Raw genomic sequence first — 16,913 nt, forward strand, 5'->3', positions numbered from 1 at the left:
CCTCCTGCAGGACCTATTCCCTCACTCACTCAGCTCCTCCTGCAGGACCTGTCCCCTCACTCACTCAGCTTCTCCTGCAGGACCTGTCCCCTCACTCACTCAGCACCTCCTGCAGGTCCTGTCCCCCTTACTCACTCAGCTCCACCTGCAGGACCTGTCCCCTCACTCAGCTCCACCTGCAGGACCTGTCCCCTCACTCACTCAGCTCCTCCTGTAGGACCTGTCCCCTCACTCACTCAGCATCTCCTGCAGGACCTGTCCCGTCACTCACTCAGCACCTCCTGCGGGACCTGTCCCCTCAGTCACTCAGCACCTCCTGAAGGACCTGTCCCCCTCACTCACTCAGCTCCTGCAGGACCTGTCCCCTCACTCACTCAGCACCTCCTGCAGGACCTGTCCCCTCACTCACTCAGCTCCTCCTGCAGGATCTGTCCCCTCACTCACTCAGCTCCTTCAGGACCTGTCCCCTCACTCACTCAGCTCCTCCTGCAGGACCTGTCCCTCACTCAGCTCCTCCTGCAGGACCTGTCGCCTCACTAACTCAGTTCCCTATGCAGGACCTTAGTTGTTGTATGCATTTCTGCTTCTCCTAGCATCATTAGTCAGCAAACAAGTACATCTCACTCGTGGCCTGTGCCTCTTAGCTTGCTTTGAAGAAATGTCCAGTCTGCCACCTGCCTTCTTTGTTGTAATCCAGAGTGTGGGCTTTCCATGGCTGCCCACTGGGCTCAGCTGTAGTGACAGCAATACAGGGGCTTTTGGTTCAGAACCTTGGCGCCAGGAGCCAGGTGTTGGCAGGTTGGCTTCTTCTCTGGGCAGTGATGGGAGCAGCTCCTTGCTCCTCTCCCGTGTCTCCATCATCTTGCTGTGCCTTGCCACTGTTCTGGATTAGGAATTGTCTAATGGCCTCACTTCATGACCTCTGGAGGACCCACTTTCTCTGGTGCTGGGAGGAGCAGTGGGGACGACTTGTACATGTGCATTCGGCAGGGGACAGGGTTCAGCCCTTAGGGCTCAAGTACACAGGTCTGACTTTGTGGCTGGGCTCAGTGACTCCGCTGATGGACTCAGCCTCAGCAGCTGGGTTTCTCAGAGAAACTTAGGGCTGTTATTTCACATCCACAAGTACAAGTGGTCGTCAGACATAAGAGGAAGAATGGATCTTCTCCCACTGCCCACTGCCAAGTATAGCCTGGTGTTGGCTTCTCATGTCTCCTCTGCCAGAGTCTTCACTTTCTGTCACTCCGTCCATCTGAGCGGTGAACATGGATGCCTGGATTCCTTCCTCTCTCACCACAGCTCCTGCCCGTTCTCCCTCCTCCCCACTCTGGGAGAGCCTGAGCTTACTGGACTGGAACCTCTTCAGCCTCCCCTCATGCTTTGACTGTGACCTGATCCCATCATAGCTTTGTAGTTAGCACCTTTGCACGTTGGAGGGGACCCAGTGAGACCAGGCAGGGCTCGTCTTGAATTAGAATTAGCGGAGCCTTGATTTGAATTAGATGAGGAAGGTGTTTACGTGGTTTTCAATGCCAACAGGGATGCATTTAGCAGCCTGGAAGATGGGGATGAGGAGGGCACAGGACTTGGATATGTGAGGCTTGAGGTTCAGTCTCTGGTCCTCCATGTGCCAGAGTGGTATCTGCGCCCTCCCTCTCTCTCTCATTAAATGTTTAAGTCTTGTCTTTTTGTCTTTTTTTTTAAACCATCAGAGTTATCACTGTGGCTCAGTGCCTGCACAGTGAATCTACTACCTCCTTTCACTATTTCTTTCAGTCTCTCTCTTTTTTTCCTCTCTCTATTTGACAGGGAAAGGGGGAGCTAGAAATGAAAGCCACTCCCTACCTGCAGGGGAAAAGTGTCAGAAGTGACAGGGAAAAGTGAAACAGGCCGGCAGGTGTCTCTCTCTCCCTCTCTACATCCCCTTTCCTCCCAGTTTATGGCTATCTCTATCCAATAAATAAAGAGAATAAAATATTAAAAAGAAGCAAAAATTTTAAAAAGAGGAAGAGAATGAAGGACACCTGCAGCCCTCATTCACCACTTGTAAGAAGTCACTGGAGAGGAAGAGTATTGCCCTTTGTAAGTCACAGAAAGGATCTGGAACAATTCAGTGTCCAGACCTTCCTTTGTGCTGGTGTCCATGTCAGTTCCCAGCAATAAAGGTAAATGATCCAGCCACTGAGGACAGGCAGGTGACCCCGGCGCTATTCCTATGTCTTCAGGGGCAGTTTAACAAGCTCACAGGCATCTGACCCTTGTTTCTGCTGCAGTACCTGGATGACTGTAAGTTGAGGTTACTGTCCTTGAGACTCCAAGTCAGTCTCCAGACTCTGAAACCTGGGTCCCCACGCCCACTCATCTTGTTCACTGAGTGACGAGGGAGGATGGCATCTTCTTTCACGTCTGCAGTGAAATGTTGACTACTTTTCTGATTGTCTGTGTCCCTCCCAATGCATAAGCATGCGTCTTCTTGCTCCTTAGGAAGAGATCCGGCCCCAGTTTGAAGCCAAGTATTCCAAGAAAGAGAGGATGAACCCCATCTCGGGGAAGCCGGAGCCATATCAAGCGTTTGCAGATAAATGCAGTAGACTCGTCGTGTCTGCATCTGGAATCTTTTTTATGGTCTGAACCCTTTTTAATCCTTTTTTATTCTTTAGTGCTTAATGTTCTTTTATGCTTTAATGTTTAATCATTTATTGGATAAATAGAGAAGCTGAGGTGGAAGGGGGAGATAGAGAGGAAGAGAGAGACGCCTGCTGCATCCATCTCTGCGCATGCAGCTTTCTCTCTGCAGATGGAGACCAGGACTTGAACCCAGGTCCTTGTGCGTGGAAACACGCACGCTCAGCAGGTGCACTGGCACCCTGCCCCCTTTTAAGCTTCTTGTTTCTTTCACAGAGGGTAGCAAGGTAGCAGTGATAAACGTGTCAGACATTCACATAGGTAAAAGGTGTTTGCATGTTGCTGCTTATTCTTCACATAACTCTGTGAGGATATTGGGGACAGGTCTGTTGTCCCCACATCACAAATGACAGGCTGAAACACCAAAGGTCAAGGGCCACCCAGAGACAAGTGGAGACCTCCGTACCGTCTGATTCATACTCATCGTGGGCTGCGGCTTCCCAGGCTGCGCTCACAGCCCACGTGGGGAGTCCATTCTCTGGCAGGGTGTCTGCCACCTGCAGAGGTGCATAAAGCTAACCACATAACTGAAATCACACTCACCTTATGGTACACACGGACCTCTAGCTTTCATCACCATCTTCTAATACCAACTGTATCCCCCCAAAATTGATTTCTAGGTTCACTGGTGCTTTCATCAGTCTGAAAAATTGCTACCTTGAAGCTGGGTTGGTTTTTCCTGAAAAGAAACCACTTTGTGACCAACCTTGACCCCTGAAAATTGTCAGGAAATACTATTTTAAACTGTAAGAGATAATAAGGGCCCGCCTTTCCTCCTTCCAGATGACAAGGAGGCAAGTACATAGCCTAGATTATTAGATTAGAGTTGGCAGGACTTTAAGGCACTTCAAAATCCCACCCTCTTTGGCCAGAGAAGCAACTGGAGAGGTGGGAGGACTGGTACCCTGCCCCCAAGTCCTCGGCTGAGCTCCAGACCCAGCCCGTGCTTTCCTGCCAGCTCTGCTTTATAAGCAGTCGTGTCACAGTTACTTTCTGCCAGTCCGGTCATGCAGTGTTGTTTTTCACTCTGGTTCTTTTTTCTGTCCTAAAAAAGGAACCTGGACAGAGAGGCTGAAGTCACAGAGAGACAAGTTACTTGCCCAAGGTCACACTACTTAGCTGGGTGTAAGGTGAATCAGGATGTGGACCTGACCTTGGACCCAGAGTCCAGGAAGCTCTCTGTCCCACTCCATCCCCAGCACCTGACAGCAGGGCAGCTTCACCTGGCTCCTGACAAAGGCTTTAGGATGCAGATGGGGGTGGGGCTGTTTATGGGTTTTCAGTATCATCACAGTGTCATTGGTGCTGTTCAGTTCCAGCGAAGGTTTGCACTCTAGCTTGTAGAGCATGACTCTCATCTTCAGCCAAAAAATGCAGTTTCTGCAAGACAGAAAGAGGAAATGAAGAGAGAAATCTTTTAAGTCAGAAGAGGTTGCCCTGGGGCTCAGCTCTGAGATTGACATTCTGCTTAAGGCTTACTAAGTGAATCTCACAAACAGAATTAGAGTTTTGGAATTTCAGATTCCTGTTATTTCAGAGAAAGAGAAAACATGCCATATTCTCAAATATCTTGAAATTTCCGAGAATGATGCATGAGTTCAATATATAAATGCATATGCTATATCTACATGCCATATAAGTATCTTAGCGCCAAGAAACTTGGCACTTTGTTTTAATTACTTATTTGATAGGACAGAGAGAAACTGACAGGGAGGGGTGATAGAGAGGGAGACAGGCAGAGAGACACCTGTCAACCTGCTTCACTGCCTGTGAAGTGACCCCCCTGCACTTGGGAAACTTGGCACTTTTCACATAGTTGACTTATTCAGCAGCAGAGAGCTGAACATCTACTGTGCACCTGCAGTTATGCTAAGATGCTGCAGTGTGCATGGTGAAGTATCCCTTCCACGACAAAACTCACTTCTAAGAGAGAACTGACAGGAATCAAACTGACAAACTATTAGACAGTATAATGATAACAGGTAACGATATGATCACAGCTAAAGACAAAACTGCCCTAGGGGCTTGGGGACTAGCTTTGCAGGTCAGTATTTCTGGAGCTGAGATGCAACGAATGAGTAGGCAGTGACAAATTTTGGCGGCCAGCAATTTGGACAAAGGAGATGGCCTTGAATACCAAGGATGCTCTCTGACTGAAGGCGATGAGAGGCTGCCCACCTTGACCGCCAGGAGGGCATGGCTGTTCTCCTCAGAGTGAGAGGAGGCAGCGGGAGCTTTAGTCAGGTGAGCAGAGGACTCTGAGAAGCTGCCCATGACGCGTGCTCAGCTAATCAGTTTTCCACAAGGTCTGAGTGTCTGCTTCATACAGCACCACCCGCTTCGCAGCTAACCAGAGCTCAGCTCTGCATGGTGGCTTTCCTATCTGAAAGGCAAAGCCAAGAGTGACTCTAAGAAAAGGCTCAGCCACCTTGAAAAGTGGACCCCATGTTGTGATTTCTCCTTGTCAGCACCAGCCTCGTCTCCTCTCATCAGGGGCCCTCCAGGTGTAGGGAGCCCAGTCCCTAAAACACAATGCTCAGGGCCATCCCCTGTCTTCCTGCCAGATCTGCGTGGTGATCGCCGCTGTGTTTGGGATCGTCATTTACCGAGTGGTGACCGTCAGCACTTTTGCGGCCTTTAAGTGGGCGTTAATCAGGAATAACTCTCAGGTGGCCACCACGGGGACTGCCGTGTGCATCAACTTCTGCATCATCATGCTGCTGAACGTGGTGAGTGCCTGCACAGCCCACTTGCCATCTGTAGCTATGGGACTGGCTTCAGGGAGTCAGGCTTCAGGGGGTCTGGCTTCAGAGAGGGCGGCTGGCTTCAGTGGGTCTGGCTTCAGGGGGTCTGGATTCAGAGAGGGGGGCTGGCTTCAGAGAGGGAGTCTGGCTTCAGGGAGTCTGGCTTCAGAGAGGGGTCTGGCTTCAGGGGGGTTGGCTTCAGAGAGGGGGGCTGGTTCAGAGAGGGGGGCTGCCTTCAGAGAGGGGGCTGCCTTCAGAGAGGGGGTCTGGCTTCAGAGAGGGAGTCTGGCTTCAGGGAGTCTGGCTTCAGAGAGGGGTCTGGCTTCAGGGGGGTTGGCTTCAGAGAGGGGGGCTGGTTCAGAGAGGGGGGCTGCCTTCAGAGAGGGGGCTGCCTTCAGAGAGGGGGCTGGCTTCAGGGGGGTTGGCTTCATGGGGGTTGGCTTCAGGGAGTCTGGCTTCAGAGAGGGGGGCTGGTTCAGAGAGGGGGGCTGCCTTCAGAGAGGGGCTGCCTTCAGAGAGGGGGGCTGGCTTCAGGGGGGTTGGCTTCATGGGGGTTGGCTTCAGGGAGTCTGGCTTCAGAGAGGGGGGCTGTCTTCAGAGAGGGGGCTGGCTTCAGGGGAGTTGGCTTCATCCGTAGTTGGCTTCAGAGAGGGGGGCTGGCTTCAGGGGGGCCGGCTTCAGAGGGGGGCTGGCTTCAGAGGAGGGGCTGTTTTCAGGACGGAGGGCTGGCTTCAGAGAGGGGGGCTGGCTTCAGAGAGGGGGGCTGGCTTCAGAGAGGGGGGCTGTTTTCTCGATGGGGGCCTGGCTTCAGAGTGGGGGGTTGGCTCAGCAGGTTTGGCTTCAGAGATGAGAGCTGGTAAGTCTGCAGGGCTCCTCTGGGAGAGGATGAGCTCTGGTCTGGGGGCTTGAGCAGGCCAGAATCAAATCCCAACTCAGCAATTTCCTGCAGGGTAAAATTGGGATGGTTGACTGGGGAGACAGCATAGTGGTTCTGCAGAAAGGCTCTCCTGCCTGAGTCACCAACGGTCCCGTGTTCAATCCCCAGCCCACCATAAGCCAGAGTGAGCAGGTTCTGTTTTTGTTTGTTTGTTTGTTTGTTTGTTTTTTAAAGACTGGATGGCGCCATGGCTTACCATCTCTAAGCCTTAGTTCTCTAATTTATCCGACACAAGAATGGAACATGTGGGAGACAAGATGTGTCTGAAAGACCCAGCTAAGAATCTGTGTTTTTAGTCTCCAGCAATCACTTCCCCTGTTCCCCTGTTGCCTCTGGCTCTGAGTGACAGGACGCCTTTATCTTCACTGATTAACTCAGTCACTGAGCAGATGATACACGGCTCATTTTTAAATCACGGTCATTGTCAATATGCCAGGAGCTTCATTATTTTAGAAAACAATGTTTCTATTAAATTCATATTTGGTAAAAATGAAAAGAAAAGTTGCTGGTCACTTTGATGTGATGACTAACCACTTGGTCAGATGGTCTGCGGTGGATTTTGGCAATGTCTGTTCATCCCCTGCACCCCAGCTAGTCCCACAGTCAGTCATGAAGCAGCAGGCTAGGACTATAAGGCTGCTTGATGTCCATCCCCACCACCAGTGGACAAGGGTTTCCTTCTCTCTCAACACACGCTCACCAACACGAGTTGTTTCTTGTCTTCTGGGTAATCGTTATGTTCACAGAAATGTGATTGTCACACTCTTGTTTTGATTTGCATTCCACTGACAGGAAGAGACGCAGGACATCTTTTCATGTGCCTGTTAATCAACTATATGTGTTCTTTGAAGATTTATCTATTCGGGTCTCTCCCCCGTTTCTGACTGAGCTGTTCTCATTGTTTTTAGGTTTTATTAATTCTTATTGATGTTGAATATTAACTCCTTGTCAGAGATGTGATTCACAAATCACATTCAGTGGGTTGACTTTTCATTTTGATGGCAGTGTCTTTCACTGAGCACAAGCCTTTTCAGTTTGCCCCTCTGCTCATGAAGCCTCCCTCCACTCACCCCTGTGCCAGATGGGGGACTCATAGCTTCAACATGAGCCCTCATACTTGCTGACGGGAGCCACCACCCAGCTCCAAGATTTCGGCTCTTGTTGTTGGTTTTTATCATAAGCAGATATTGAATCTTGTCAAATGCTTATTGCCTGTGTTGAAACCGTCGTTTTTGTGAGTGTAACATTGATCCATCCTTGTTGGAGTGAGACCCACTCAGTCATGTTGTTGGTTCTTTTGATATGCTGTTGAGTTCAGCTTGCTATTTTTCTTTCTTTTTTTTTTTTTTTTTTTGAGAGTTTCTGCATCTATGCTTTTTCTTGTGTTGTCCTTCTCTAGTTTTGGAAACCGTACTGTTAGCTTCATAAACTATGCTTGGGAGTTCTCCTTGAAGTTTTGTGGAGGAGTATGGTTATTAATGAACAACTCATCTAGACCTAGGTGCCTGTTTCTAAGGAAGGGAGGGAGACGTCTCTCTGTGACTTACAAGACTGCTTTCTCTGATCAGAGTCTGGCTTCTTCTTCTAGTGTTTGCCCTTCTTCCGTAGCCAGTCAACAGCGTCAGGTTGAGCCTGATGTCAAGTTTCGAGACCTCCTTTGAATCTGGAGAGGTGGCAGTCGTTGACTATGTGGGTCATAGTCTGTCTGTAGCCGCAGGGGCAGTTCGGGTCATCTCTGGCTCCCCAGCGATGGAACATAGCGGCGCACTGGCCATGGCCTGTTCGATAGCGATTCAGGAGGGCCCAATCATAACGTGCTAGAGTCTGGCTGAGCACTTGGGTCTCAGCTGCACCTATTGTCTCTTCCAGCAGATGGTGCTATAGCCCAGTTCTTGCCTACTGCTAGCTGGAGCGGAGAGCAGCTGCTGTGAGGAAGCAGTGGAGGGTGCAGAGGAGTAGGCCTCACGCATGTGCATGAGACCTGCAGCCTGTCTGCAGGGCACCGACTTCCTGGCACCAGGGTAGATTTGAAAGGTGAGGGCTGGAGAGGGCTCTGGCTTACGCTGGGGCCATGTGAAGCCTCCTCCATCCGAGGCTTCTGGGCCTGTGTCTCCACCCCACCCCTGCTCTCTCGACCCGGGCAGCACCTTGGGCTGGGTTAGGGGCCTAGCACCCCGCTGTCTTCCCCACCAGACAGCTCTGTGGCCCCATGACCCTCTCCCTTCCCACATGGCTCCCATCACAGATGCTTGACTTTCTGCTATAGTTCATGTGGTGTCTGAGCTGCTGTTGTGTGTCTCATAGAGTAGGAGTCGTCAACAGTCTTTAATCAACGAGGGTGACAGCAGTCAAGAATGACACTTGTTCACATGTCAGTGATGTCACCGCAGTCCTCAATTCCTTTTAATTGAGGGGCCATAAATATTGTTAGCAGCTAGCCTGGTTCTGTGGTGCAGGGTGGCTGTCCTCCATCCAACACCCTCTTATCTCCTTGCTAGTGTTGTCCAATCCCAAGTGCAGAGGCAGATATTTGACAAAGACCAATTCTGGGGTTTGCTGTGAATTCACTTTCATGTAGTACCTACTTTAAAGTTGAAGCTCATGTTTGACAAGAGCATCCTGGATCCTAACGAACTCTTGGGCCTCCCAACAACTGGCTTAGGGACACATCTGTTTCATTTGACTCCCTTCTTGGGACTCACTTCACAGATGGAGTGAATGGATGCTTTTGATGTTTGCTGCAATGCTTCAGCTCCGATCTGCTTCACTAGTGTCCAGAGCATCTCCATGTAGTGCTAGTGACCTTGAGTAATGAGAATAAAGGCTGTGTCCCCAGGAGGGGACAAATGTCAGCCCCTTCCATGCCCATCAGTGAGAATCAGATGGGCCCTTATAGCGAAAGCCACACTTGGCCCAAGAGGAGTTAACTAGAGATGTGGCTGGCACTAGAACAAGCCCTCAGTCACTCAGCAGGCTGGAAAGAGCAAACCGGAACTGTTCCTAGCTTCATCTGACGTGGCCACAGGGTCATAAAGCTTTCTGTCAGCCACAAATCTTGGCATTGTTTATAGCACCAGGGGTGGAGCCCACTCTCTGTTCTCACAGAATGAGCTGTCCACAGTTACTGTCTCAGCTGCTTCTTGGGAATCAGCCTTCTTCCAGAGACCAGTCAGCTGTGCTCTGCCCTTCCTCGGTGCTTCCTGACCAGCCCTCACTGCGCTTCCTTGGATCTTCAGAACAGAAAGTGTTCAGATGCCTTGACTTAATACTTCCTATGGAGCCCCTACACACCTGACCTTCTCTTCCAAAATGTCACTATCAGCCATTCGAATCTGATGTCACTGCTTTTTAAAATTCCAGCTTCTAGGGTCTACACCAAACTAGTACTGATCAAAGGCCAGTTACTGAGCCTTTGAGTTAAGCTTGTGAGTGGTGCTTTGACAAATGTGTTTTGAGCTGACGGATAAACTGGGTAGTTTAAAAGTCCTGAGTTTATCTTACCAATTAAATTCAATTTTCCTTAATAATATGACTGAGTAACTTTAATGACAGAATACCTCTGCAGTCTTAAAACATGTTTGGCTAGAACCTCTGCTTTTAAAATGTTGTTTACCAGTATTTCATGATTAAATTGATATGTGTGACTGGTTCATACTGTAGACTTTCTGTTACAAATTCATGTGAATGTCTGAGGTGTTGGTCCTATCTTTGTAGAACAAACATAGTTACTGCTGTAAATCTAGAGTTATAGAACCAGGATATTTTGGCTGTTTCTGTATCTAGCAGAGTTTTTTTTTCTTTTTTTAAGTTATTTTTTTAAATTTATGGTTAATAGTGGTTTTCAAGATTTTAAGTTCCACACCACACCCACCACCACAGCTCTGTGCCTCCAACCTCCCACCTTCCAAATGTAAGCACCATAGTTTTCAAAGTCTTAGAGACAGCTTGTTTGCTTTTGGTCTTTTGTTGTTTCTGCAAGTCTCAGTTCTCTAGATTCAGGCCGGTGAAGTAGGGATCTGTTCACACAGGGCCAGGAAAGGATTGTCTGCATCCTCGCTCACAAAGTCCTCACTGCGTAAGCAGTGAATGTCAGTGGAATTATCTTCACTTCTGACTTGCTTACCTTTAGAGTATATTTCCTGTAGATTTTAGACCATCATTAAACATGTGAAATCTTTTTTACAGCTCTATGAAAAAGTTGCTCTCCTCCTGACAAATTTAGGTAAGTGAGACTCTTTTCTATTATGGAGGACAGTATTATGTGCAAAGTTCTTTTATAAGATGCATTTTTCAAACACTGCTTTTGAAAAATACATTCCCTTGATTTTGAACTGCATGTGACTTACTTCTCCTTAACAGAATACTTTAAAGGAAGTGAGGTATCTTTTAGACTTAGAGGCTTAAGACCCATTATAGACACTTAAAGTAGGTTTTTCTCTTAATGCACTAATTAGCACAGCAGCAAACAGTGTGTGTGTGTGTGTGTGTCCAAAAGGCCCAGAATCATTGGAATGCATTAATTCACTGCTGTCTACAGTTTTTATTCAAGTGAGAATGATATAGGAAGCCACAGTAAAGTCAAGTGAGCCTTTTGTCAGAAATACTGGCAGACTAACCTTCACTGACAGTTTCAGAAATAACATTCATGGGGCGTCAGTAGCAACTGCTTTTTTCCACCAGGATTGTCATGGGGCTTGGTGCCCACACAGCAGTTCCACCACTGCTGGTGACTTTGTTGTTGTTGTTGTTGTTAGGAGGGAGAAATACATGCAGCCTTGCCCCACCACTCACGAAGCACCCCCCCACTACAGATGGGGGCTTAACCCCAGGTCCTTGCATATGGTAACATGTGCACCACCTGGCCCCAGAAGTTGTCCCAGTTTTATCCATGAGATTCATGATATTATTCAGTGAAATTTGATAACATGTCCTGTTTTCATATATTCCCGAGTGGAATGCACTGAATAATGGTATTTACAATATAATTAATGGGCCCTCCCAGGACCAGTTGAGTGTACATGTAGTTATCATGTACAAGGCTCTGAGTCCAAGCCCCTGGTCCCCACCTTCAGGGGGAAACTTTACCTTCAGTGAAACAGTGCTATAGGTGTCTGTCTTTCTCTCTCCCTATCTGGTCTTTCCCATTCAATTTCAGTCTCTTACCAAAAAAAAGAAAAAATCCTGTTGATGTGCTAGATAGATATAGAGCATTAAAAGAGAAACACCCCCCTTTGGTGATATAAAAATTGTCCATCACCATCATCCTTGAGCAAGGGTGATAAAAAAAAAATGAATCCCCCAGTAGATGCATTAATTCATGGTGCTAGAGACTCAGAGTCTGGGCACCAGGCATAGCAGATGCTGTGTTCTCTCCACCTGGACTTCATACCTGCCTGATTCCCCCGTTCCTGGCAGATATATATATATATATATATATATATATATATATATATATATATATATATATATATTACAGCTAGTGGGTGAAAGAGGAGAGACAGAAAATGAGGGTGAACCATCTTACCACTTTGACACGTCCCCTGTGCATGGCTCTCCCTAGCCCTTGTTCACAGTGAAGTATGCTCTCCACAGGGTGAGTGCTCTCCCAGCCTCCATCATCTCTCTCATAATTAAGAGAGAAATAACCTGCTGGGAGCAGTAGAATTCAGCAGGTGTGAAGAAACCACAGTGGATTGCAGGTAGCTGGCCAGTGGTGCCTTGACCCAGGTTAGCAGAAGGTGTCCATGAGATGCAGTCCCTGTGCTCCTGAGGACCCACCCTGCTGGCTGCCTCCCTGTGTAGCCAAGACTGGAGTCGCAGCAGTGAAACCATGCTGAAAGTCCTTTACCGTTTCTTCCTGCAGCAACACTGCAGCTGAGTTCTGACATTTAAACCATTCTCCCAACCTCATGCTTGTCCTCTTTCTCTCTTCCCTTCTCAGAGCTTGTGGGGAGAGAATGGGGGAGCAGTTAGCAGCCTGGGACTGTGGAAAGAGACAGGTGTTTCCTCTGCTTGGGGCTACTGCTCCCTGAGATCTGAGTTTCAGGTAGGAGAACAGATCTGGATAGAGGTTCAGACCCCAGTTCCAGAGCTTTTGCTTTAAGGAGTCTGGGACATAAGGAGATGAGATGGCACCTGGCAGACCGAGGGTGTTGGAAGGCACCGGTGACGACAGACAGTTGAGACTGGGGGGTTGTTAGGACCCGACCTTACAACAGAAACTAGGAACAAAAGAGAGGCTCCTTCTACCTGGCTGTCTCTTCTCCAGGATCTTGTCTCCCAGTACTGGGAGCCAGCCACTTTCCACCAAACCCTTGCAGTGGGGCTCACCTGTGAACTAGGGCCCTAGATGCAACATTCCACCACACTGTCTGTCTCAGCTCTGCTCACCCAGGTGGAGAGAGGAGGGAGGATGCAGCTTCAACCCTGCCCCTTCTGTCCACAGAACAGCCTCGAACCGAGTCCGAGTGGGAGAACAGCTTCACCCTGAAAATGTTTCTTTTTCAGTTTGTCAATCTGAACAGCTCCACGTTTTACATTGCATTCTTCCTCGGGAGGTAAGCTCTCCCACTCCCCAGACCTCCCCAGGCCAGGTGCGAAGTATCTAGGGCTGAGGACTCCTCTAGTGTGACACATACAGAATATGAAAAGAGAAGCCAGCTGCCTCCCGTCCCTCCACATCCCCGGGGTGAGGGTCTCGGCTCAGAAATGCCTGCACACTGTTCTCAGCACAGTGAGTGGATGCAGACCTCTATGTGAGGGGGCCCTCTGCTCTGGGTCAGGCCCCCAGTTACCACCCCTCTTAGGGCAGCGTGTCCTAGCTGGACACCCAGACAGCCGGGAGTAGACACTAGAGGGGCCGGAGGGCAGCCGTGAAGACTTGGAAAGGTGTCTGTGTTTGGGGCCGTGTCTGAGGCGGACAGAACAGCCTCTCATCTGGTTCCGGCTACTGCAGTCTGACACACTGCGTTGCTGTGCTTTCCAGAAACTGATGGGTTAAAATCCAGCCTGCTGCTGACACCGGCCAGGGCTCTTGACCATAACCTGAAAATGTCAGAAGTCACAGTGAGTGAGGCAGACTGGCCCCTGTGCTCAGCAGACAGACAGAAATCCCCACTCCCCCTGCACCAGAGAATTCCAGAAACTGCACTTAGGACACTCTGCAGCTTCCCAGTTCCCTCTGCTTGAGATGGACAGTAGCAGTAAGGTCACTGGGGGCTGTGCTGTTCAGAGACAGGCAGATAGACACATGTTCAGAGTGTTAATGGCTTGTTTTTCTTTTCCTCTGTGTTGAAGGTTCACAGGACACCCAGGTGCCTACCTGAGGCTGATAAACAGGTGGAGACTGGAAGAGGTCTGTACTCTCACTCCCTGCCCTGCCAGGGCCTTTAGCAGACAGCTGATCTCCCACCACTGACTCTCGCCTCTGTCTCCCCGCAGTGCCACCCCAGCGGATGCCTTATTGACCTCTGTATGCAGATGGGGATCATCATGGTGCTAAAGCAGACCTGGAACAACTTCATGGAACTTGGCTACCCGTGAGTTCCTGGGAGCGGCAGCAGCTGGGACGATGTGAACTAAGCCAGTGTGGGAGCCTGGAGCCAGGAACTGACTGCAGTGTCCCAAGAGGGTCCTGAACATCATCAGCATGGGCTTGGGGGAGAGATTTAGCACAAGTCACATGAATGAAAAGGGATATTCCTTTAAAAAAAAAGTAGGGGGAGAGAGAGTAATGTCACAGCACTGCTCCCACCTGTGAAGCTTCTCCCAGTGCTGTGACACTCCCATATTGACCAGGATTTGAAGCCGGGCCTTGCATATGGTGAGCTGCTTGCTCTACCAGGCAGTTCTCTCCTGACCCCAGAACAGGCAGCTGAATGTTGGGTCTTTGCAAGCTGCTATAAATGCCGTCTTGACCCTCTCAGCTCCACAACAGCAAGCCTTCAGTTATGTAAGACGCTAACTGGATCTCTGCTCCCCACCCAACTCTGTTGGTGACATGTGGACAGTGTGCAAGTCTGTTTGCCATCAGGGTTGTTGCTGGGCTCAGTGCCTGCAGACTCCACTGTTGCTGGCACCTTTTTCCCCTTCTGGCAGAGGAAGGCACCTGCAGCACTGCTCCTGGAACTTGCCCCTGTAGGTGGGACTGGGGGCTTGAACCCAGATCTTGCACATGGCCACATGTGAGGTACCACCTGGCTACAAAAGGTATCCATTTTACACTTCACTTATACAGAAAAGTATGGAAAAGGAAAAATGTTCAAAGATTTAAAAAGAAGAAGAAATGACAGTACTTCTAAGTGACTATGTCTTCACCAGTGAAATAATAACATCCCCTAGTGATAGGAGATGTGTATCACCTTTGTAAGGGTAACCTTTAATTCTGCTGCCCATGCTCAGTTTTGCGCAGTTAAGTATTAAAGAGGCACAGAGCAGTGATACTTAATTTCTGCCTCCACTCCCCACCTTGCTTTCCTGCCAGCCACACAACAGACAGCTACAGTTTGATACACTAATGATAATAATAACAATAATAAATCTCTTAGCTTCTGTTATGCCAGACAGTCATTTCTAGTGTGTAACAGCTCACACACATGACAAAGCAGTACGCCACCCAAGTGAACTGTTTGCTTGCCCAACTTATCAAACTTCTGTTTTTTTTAGTTTACATATCTTTTTTTAATTTATTTTTTATTTAAGAAAGGAGACATTAACAAAACCATAGGACAGGAGGGGTACAACTCCACACAATTCTGGAAAGAACATATGTTCACACGTATCCTATCAAACTTTTAAATGGACAGAGAGCAATTAAAAAGAAAGGGGGTGGAGACAGACACTTGCAACACTGCTTCCCCACACGTGTAGCTCCCCCTGGGTGTGTGCGTGGGGCAAGGGGGCTTGAACTCGGGTCTTTGAGCCTGGTAAACATGTGAGCTCAACCAAGTGTGTCACCACTACCTCCCCCCGTTAGACTTTTAAAAAGCGTAACATTTTAAAAATTGGAGGCTTCAAGTTGGACTTCAGGTACAAGCCACAGTCTATCAATGGCCACAGACATTACGGGAACAGTATTTCTTATAAGTATGTGTGTGTGTTTGGAGGGAGATAGAGCGTGAAAGCGTCCCTCAGCGTGCTGGTCTCAGACCTGGTCCTGTAGAGCAGCACATGCTCCAAGCAGGCTGTCTCCAGTCCAGGGGCAGAGTTCTCTCTGTAGTCACATGGACAGACTGTCAAGAGGGCAGAGTCTGTCCTCGTCCCCAGCCCCTCACTTCCTTTGCTCGGTACTTCTGGGGTTTTGTGGAAGGAGGGAGACTTCAGCTATTGAGTACCTCTCAGAGCAGCCTGTCCCTTACAGCACTCAGACCAGAGCCCCACCCTCACCCCTGAGCCTTATTCCTGTGGTACGTTGCATCCCTGAGCATGAACACAACTGAGGACTGATACAGAGCTCACCAGAGTGAGGTGCGTTCCCTGGGGAACTGCAGCCAGAAGGGCATGTCCAGAAGCAGAGCTGCTGGAGTTGGTCAGCCCAGGGAGGAGGCTTTGCTGCTCAGGCCCTCACAGCAGAACAAGGCGGCAGCTGACTTGCAGGCCCTAGACAAAGCCAGCTAGAGCACCCCTTTCTCTGCCAGTCGTCTGGATGGACAGGTGCCCTCAGAGGGGCCACCAGACAGGATGTTTTCCTGAGTGATCAAAATCAGCTGTTCTGTTAGCTGCAAGTACAGACGCTTGAAGGAGAGTTTATCTTTATTATGCAAAGAGACTCATGCCTGAGGCTCCAAAGTCCCAGGTTCAATCCCCAGTACCACCATAAGCCAGAGCTGAACTGTGCTCTGTTAAACAAAACAAAACAAAACAAAAACTTGTTTATGTATTCACTGAGAGGAGAAAGTACCAGAAAAGCCAGAACTCCACTCTCGCATAGCAGAGCTGGGCTTAGACTCTGAACGTCATGCACAGTGCCCACAACCCCATGCTCTGCTCCTGTGTCACCTCCAGGCCACCTGGATTTTTTTTAGCTGTGGCTCTATAATTTTTGTACTAAGGTTATCACTGAGGCTCAGTGCCAGTGCATGACCCCACGGCTCCTGGTGGAGAGACAGCTGCAGCACTGCTCGTGAAGCTTCTCCCTGCAGGTGGGCTGTGAAGATTTAGCCTGAGTCCTCACATGGTAACATGTGTGACCCCTGTGTTTTATATTATGACTTTTTCTTATTAAGTTTAGTGAGCAGCTTCATATTCAGGCAGGCAAACGTGTGTATATATTAAAGAAGCTGATCTTGTTGTGCAGGTTGATTCAGAACTGGTGGACAAGAAGGAAAGTACGGCAGGAGCATGGGCCTCAAAGGAAAGTGACCTTCCCACAGTGGGAGAAGGACTACAGCCTTCAGCCGATGAACGCCTACGGACTCTTTGACGAGTATTTGGAAATGAGTATGCAAACCTGTTGTTTTCTCCTGCAACAGACGCACAGTCTACACCTTTAATTACACTCAGCTGGACACATGTCCAGTGTCATCGAGGGCAACATTCAGGGTGACTGT

The 16,913-nt window shown here is 49.1% G+C and overlaps 1 protein-coding gene across 6 annotated transcripts in view; it reads left to right on the plus strand.

Annotated features, from left to right (window-relative positions):
• Positions 1-16,913, plus strand: part of ANO4 (anoctamin 4) — a 413,046-nt gene that overhangs the window by 370,253 nt on the left and 25,880 nt on the right. For all 6 annotated transcript variants that reach the window (XM_060195637.1, XM_060195638.1, XM_060195640.1 and 3 more), the window contains 7 exons: positions 2,485-2,625; positions 5,250-5,414; positions 10,552-10,588; positions 12,812-12,923; positions 13,663-13,720; positions 13,807-13,904; positions 16,661-16,803. In XM_060195637.1, coding sequence (XP_060051620.1) covers positions 2,485-2,625; positions 5,250-5,414; positions 10,552-10,588; positions 12,812-12,923; positions 13,663-13,720; positions 13,807-13,904; positions 16,661-16,803 — 754 coding nt within the window. The remainder of the gene's footprint in view (positions 1-2,484; positions 2,626-5,249; positions 5,415-10,551; positions 10,589-12,811; positions 12,924-13,662; positions 13,721-13,806; positions 13,905-16,660; positions 16,804-16,913) is intronic.

This window comes from Erinaceus europaeus, chromosome 7 (assembly GCF_950295315.1).
Source record: "Erinaceus europaeus chromosome 7, mEriEur2.1, whole genome shotgun sequence".
Classification (NCBI taxonomy): Eukaryota; Metazoa; Chordata; class Mammalia; order Eulipotyphla; family Erinaceidae; genus Erinaceus; species Erinaceus europaeus.